This window comes from Prosopis cineraria, unplaced genomic scaffold (assembly GCF_029017545.1).
Source record: "Prosopis cineraria cultivar Desert tree isolate PC_DT_omini unplaced genomic scaffold, ASM2901754v1 PC5, whole genome shotgun sequence".
Classification (NCBI taxonomy): Eukaryota; Viridiplantae; Streptophyta; class Magnoliopsida; order Fabales; family Fabaceae; genus Prosopis; species Prosopis cineraria.
Genome location: NW_026555336.1, coordinates 2,388,714 through 2,394,713, shown reverse-complemented (window position 1 = coordinate 2,394,713; position 6,000 = coordinate 2,388,714). Strand labels below are relative to the sequence as shown.

Sequence of the window (6,000 nt, the reverse complement as noted above, 5' to 3'; positions counted from 1 at the left end):
CTACTTGCATAAGTATTTTGACCCTATACAAGGTTTAAAACCAAGACTCATTAACTCAAGGCATAAAATACATAAGTTTGACACAAAATTAATGCAAGTAGTATAAAATAAATGGTGTATGACCTAGTTGGCAATTTAACAACATTTATACACATAAATAATGTAGTGAGGCATAAAAACAAGATTTCCACCACAACCCTACGCCTCAGTACTCTTTCCCTAAATTAGATTCGATGAGCTAAACCTTAAAAATATTGAGAATTGTGGGGTGAGTACAGCTACTTAGTAATCAAGTTTCACCTAATCTATACAGTTGCATATCAATTAAAAACATATGCAAATAGGCAAGCACACATATGACATAAATGATGAATCTAGCCATGTTCGTAATACTAACAATCATATAACTGGGCGAAATGCACATATAACCACATAAATGATAATGCACATTATGGGATCACAATAATACTAACCATGCACCCTTAATACATGCCAAATCACAACAATAATAATAATGTGGTCGGATTCTAAATGTATGATCAAATGCCAATCTTATATCCTCTTGTTACCTTCGACATGAAACCAGTGGCTATTTGGCAGCTACGTCCTTCATAGATTAACCTAACATTCTACTTATGAGGAGCTATTGGGCCAGGGTCAACTCATTCACTTGTGTAATCCAGTTTTCCCTAATATTAACAACCATGGGATGTTGTATCCCTTATCTAGCCTTTTCATAAACCGATGAAGACTAGTTAGGTTTGAGTCCCGAATCAACTATGGGACAAGGGCTACTTCCAATTCCAACGGTCGGTGCTAAGACAAGTTCTCAATTCCAATAGTCATTGCTAATACCCCGTGAGTTTACCAACTACTCATCTCTCTAGACGAACTCCCTCTAATAATTATGCGATGTATGTATACCACATAATCATACAACTCAGTCATCAATTACATAACATGAATTCACATATCCGTAATTACATATTCAACTTACTTCACACACAGCCTCCTGCTATGGCGCGTGGCACAGAGAGGCTCAAATCACGCCTGATTGCCTCTATGCTATGGCAGATTGTCCATATGCTGTGACATGTAGCATAAAGGGTTTTTCTTCCCTTTTTTTTCCTCTCTCTTTCACCATATGGCCCGACTTCACTTTCGATCTGCATCTAGGGCTAAAATCAAGGCCAAAAGCACTAATTAGACCCCTCTAACCACACACCTCCTCAACTTACTAATCACATTGATTAGGCTGACAAATCATGCTTAATTTTTTTGGATGTTCCATGAAGCACAAATAGTAGTCACTCTTGCTTTCTCATTTTTTACTTTGATTATATCAAAATTAGAGTTGGTAATTCGGGCGGGCCAGGCTTATTAGGATTGGGCTCAATTTAGATTAGGCTTATTCGGATCGGGTTTAAAGTATTTTACCTTATTGAACAAGCTCATATAGTAAAGTTCGACCCTAATTTTTTTTAGCAGGGTTCGGGTTGGGCTAAAATTACCTACTCTACATACACATAGAGACAAAAATTTTAGGGATCAGGTTCAATTCAAGTTGAGCTTATTTAAATCGGACTTAAAATATTCTACTCCCTTAAAAAAACCCATATAGCGAAGCCAAGCCTTAACTTTGTTCGGGCAGATTAAGGCTGGCCCGCCAGACTTGGCCTGAATTACTGGCTCTAGTTAATATTCTCTTGAATTACATAATCCTTTAAAACATTCCTAAACTCATTCTTATTAATAAACAACAAATCTCATTTTAGATGCACTTTACCGTTAACATCATACTCAAATCTTTTTCCTAAATAAACAATATCAAGGATTTGAGATTTTTCTGTAAATGCAAAATTTTCAATACCATATATGTCAATTTTAGGATTACAACCTTCATTATCCTCTACATTATTAAAAGTAGAATCATCGACAATCTCTTTACTCTCTTTATTGTCTTCTACTTCACAATTATCATAATCTTGTTTAGTATTCGTAAACAATGTATCAATAGGAGGCTCACTTTTATCTCAATTATTAATATTTTCAGCATTAGTCATATTATGCTACGTTGAATGGAAATTTTTAAATTAAAACAAAAATAAAATAAATTTTAGGTGTGTGTATATGCATATCAGATTTTTAAAAATAAATCATACTACTCCACCATTATCAAAATAAATAGATTGGGCACCAACAATTTCATATTCGGTCAAAAACTTATCTAATTGATTATCATTATCCATTAATTCATTTCATATGAATATTGGCCAATGACTCATTATCGAAAACAAGTGGGGAGTATACAAGATTCCCCCTCCATTCCTTACGAAAACCAAATCAAAATTCGATTGAAATTGAACCGAAAATAGTAAAAAAATTTGCAGTACACGTCAAGCCCACGTCCTGTGACAGTGGAGGCAATATATCTCAGCGCATACCAACTGACAACCTCCTTCCGCCCCTCTCACATACCTCTAAGAAAATAACGCTCATAAACCCAACTCGTTGACTTGAGAGAAAAACAAAAAAGTATGAAAATATTTTCTGGGTACCTTGCCTTGTGTTGTTTCTACAACCTCCATGGATTCTCATGCTCTTCTTCCTCAGTCGCTTTTTTCTTCTTTACTATGAAATTCATGTAACAATCAAAATAATATGATTTAGAGATTTATTAGGGTGAGTGGTAAATTAGTAAATAAAATTTACTTTAATATAACTTTTAATTTAAGAATAAGTTTTTAGAATCTTTTTAAATTATTCCTAACAAAGTTAATGGATTGGACTAAATTATATGTTTTTAAAATAAAAAAGAAGTCTGTGTAATTAAGATAAAATAACAAAGTGACTCGAGTATTTTATTCAATATAATAACATGACTGTAAAAAATCATTTTTAATACATGTAAAAAGTTATTTTTCTACTGGTGTAAATATAATGGCATGGCTGATGTTCGAACCAAATCCCCATTGATTTAGGGTAAGTTTGTTTAATTAAAAGAAAAGGTGATTTTAGTAAAGCTTAAAACTTGATAAATTAATCATGGAGGTTGTGCTAAAAATGTGTATATTTTTAGCTATTTTTGATAAGTCATTTAATAACTTATCAAAAATAAGTTTTTTTTTCCCAACACATTTATTATGTGTTTAGAAGTTAATAGGGAAGTTCTTTTATCTCTCATATTTATATTTATCTTATAATTATATTAAAATACGATGTGTAAGTTATGTTAATAATATTTCAAAGTAAATAATTACAATGAAAGATATTTTAGAAAGGGAAAAATTTATATATTTAACAAGAGTAAGATACTTGTTTTCAATTAAATAAATATTTTTTATTTTTTATAAATTATTTATTTTATAACAAATTCTTATTATTAATATTACTAACACATTAAAATTGCATGTCCTGATTTGATCAAATGAAAGTATATATATATTAAGTACATAAGTTTTGCCTTTTTTGGTGAACCTAAATATTTTTAAATCAATTAGTTATTTCCTATGCTTAGGATCATAATTATATAAGGAAAAAAAGGCATTTATGATAAACACCTTCAAATAAGCAACATCTTTGGCTAGTTCCCCCCCCTCCTAAAGATGCAAGTTAGAAGACATGGAATGGAAAATCCTTGAAATCAAAACAACAAAAATTTAAAAAATAGCAAAAAAAAAAGAGCAAATTATCTCATGAGCTTTAAGTTTAGCAATATTATAGATCTTAAACTCATTTATTGTACAAATTATTTTCTCAACTTTTGAAAACAGTGCAATTTGGTCCTTGTCATTAAGAAAAATTATTCTTGACTGTTAATTGATTAAAAAATAATAGAACAAAATCTCAAAAATTACAAAAGGGACTAAACAAAATTTTTGGGTCCTTTTATGTAATTTTTTTGTTGTTGTTTGTAATTTTTGAGTCTTTTATTATAATTTTTGATGTCTTTTTATGTTATTTTATATTCAACTAACAATTAAAGTTAACTTTTATAAACGGCAAGAGTCATATTGCATAAAATGGCAAGAGTCATATTGCACCTTTTTCAAAAGCTGATGCAACAATTTGAATAATAAATGAATTTAGAGTCTATTGTGCTACTTAGTCTAAAGTTTATGAGGTAATTTACTTATTAAAAAAAACTCAAAATATAAGCAAAATATATTGCATATTTTTAAGGTCTTTTAATATAAAATATATCTTCCATTTGGTTCTAAAGAACAATTCCCCCCCTTTATAATAAATGGCAAAAAAAAGTCATTTATGATAATTTTATTGTATCCTTCTATTAAAAGTAATATTGTTTGAGATATGATCATGCATTAAATGTAAATATATCTCCTAATGAGGTTTTGAATCTCGGTTTACTAGGTTATGAGAGAAGGACTAGCCCTTTCATAAGATCTAATCCTTGTTGGCAAGCCCCTGAGAATTTAAGTATGACCATGAAGGTGAATGTTAATGTCACGTGAAATAATTGAGTCAATATTAGAATCTATATTAACATTTAAATTGATGCTTTGAAGTTTGCAAAAAAAAAAAATTCTTCTATCTTTAATATAAAGCAAATTTTGAATTTTTTTTAGTATAAGGCAAATTTAGAATAATTAATTTGTTCTGCCAATTTTATCTCTTGTTTATTTATTATGGTTTGAATTCCTAAAAAGCAATTTGTTATGATTATCAATATCAATAATTGCAAAGAAGAGCTAATTTTACAATTCATACACGCACTAACAATTTTAATATAACACCATTTCTTAATAAGCATGAAGTTAGTTAAGTTTATCTTATATTAAGGAGTAGTATAATAAAAAATGACACAAATGACTTATAGGTATTGGTTTTAGTAGAAGAGGTTATGACTACTTTATTTTTTAATGGAAACTGAAATATAATACTAAACAAAGGAAACAAAATACATCAAGAAACAAAAAACTAAAAAAGCTTGTCCTTTTTCATCACCTTCCATACCAAAATTAAGACATGAATGATGATCAAAGAGGCAAAAATTAACTTATAAAGTGTGTGATAGTCTAACTAGATAATTAGAGATTATGATTTGACTACTTTAACACAGGTTTTCAGCATAAATGTAGAAAACACTTTAAGATAATTGCACCTAATTGGTTCTAACAATGTTCGAATTTGACCTAATTATATATATATATATATATATATATATTTATATATAAAGAGACGAGTGAAGGGAATATATTTAAACAGCTTAAAAAATTTATTTTTGTAGCATTAAAATTAAAATTTGAACTGTATACAATTATATCACAACAACAATGATATTAAAAATAAAAAATAAAAATTATTTTATTAAAATATAAAAGAATGCACATTAATTACTTATCAAAATAATATAATATACCTCACCGAAGTGGATGTTGTGATTTTTGTGGCTTTCCTTTCTACTCTTTTTCTGTAACAGAATGACAATTTTTATTTTTATTTTTTCCGGGTAAACCTGACAAAATGAGTTCAATCGGATTGTTATATGATTCGTTAAGTTCCCGCCGGTGCACTTATTACAGAAGCGGATGCACATCGATTTCATGCTGAATCAACTTACTTTAGTAACCACTTCCAATTCAGCTTTTCCAGTAGAGCTTGGATAAAAATTCAGTGATATCCTGTCGAAATCCTAATTAATACTATGCCCTTTAAACACATAATCCGGCGGAGGCTACTGTCTCTGCTTCGGCCATGGCTGCTGGAGGAACCTGAGTTCGATCTCAAATTAGGGTTCATTCGGTCTTTTGCGGGTGTGGATCATCTTCGCATTGATGTTTCAGTTCTGAACGAGCTCTTTGACGCGCCTGCTTTGTTGTTTTTCAAGGACATCACAATTGAACATCTGAGCATTGGATTCTCGAACTGGTCTGCACCAGCCTTCTCAATCGAAGTTCATGGAGTCCATGTTGTACTATCATTTGAGTAAGTCCCTGCATATAGGCTTTTGTTTTGTTTTGTGGGTCCTTCTTTGTC

General features: G+C 30.2%; 1 protein-coding gene across 11 annotated transcripts in view; it reads left to right on the top strand.

The window, feature by feature from the left end:
- Positions 1-5,516: 5,516 nt before the first annotated feature.
- Positions 5,517-6,000, top strand: part of LOC129311789 (uncharacterized) — a 31,082-nt gene continuing 30,598 nt past the window's right edge. For 6 of the 11 annotated variants that reach the window (XR_008593388.1, XR_008593389.1, XR_008593390.1 and 3 more), the window contains exon 1: positions 5,522-5,949. Coding sequence is in view for 5 of the 11 variants with exons in the window: in XM_054954252.1 (XP_054810227.1) it covers positions 5,669-5,949 (281 nt within the window). In the remaining 6 variants the exon portion in view is untranslated. Of the gene's footprint in view, positions 5,950-6,000 lie in introns of all 11 variants that reach the window. The other 5 variants (XR_008593393.1, XR_008593392.1, XM_054954250.1 and 2 more) reach the window with 4 other exon arrangements.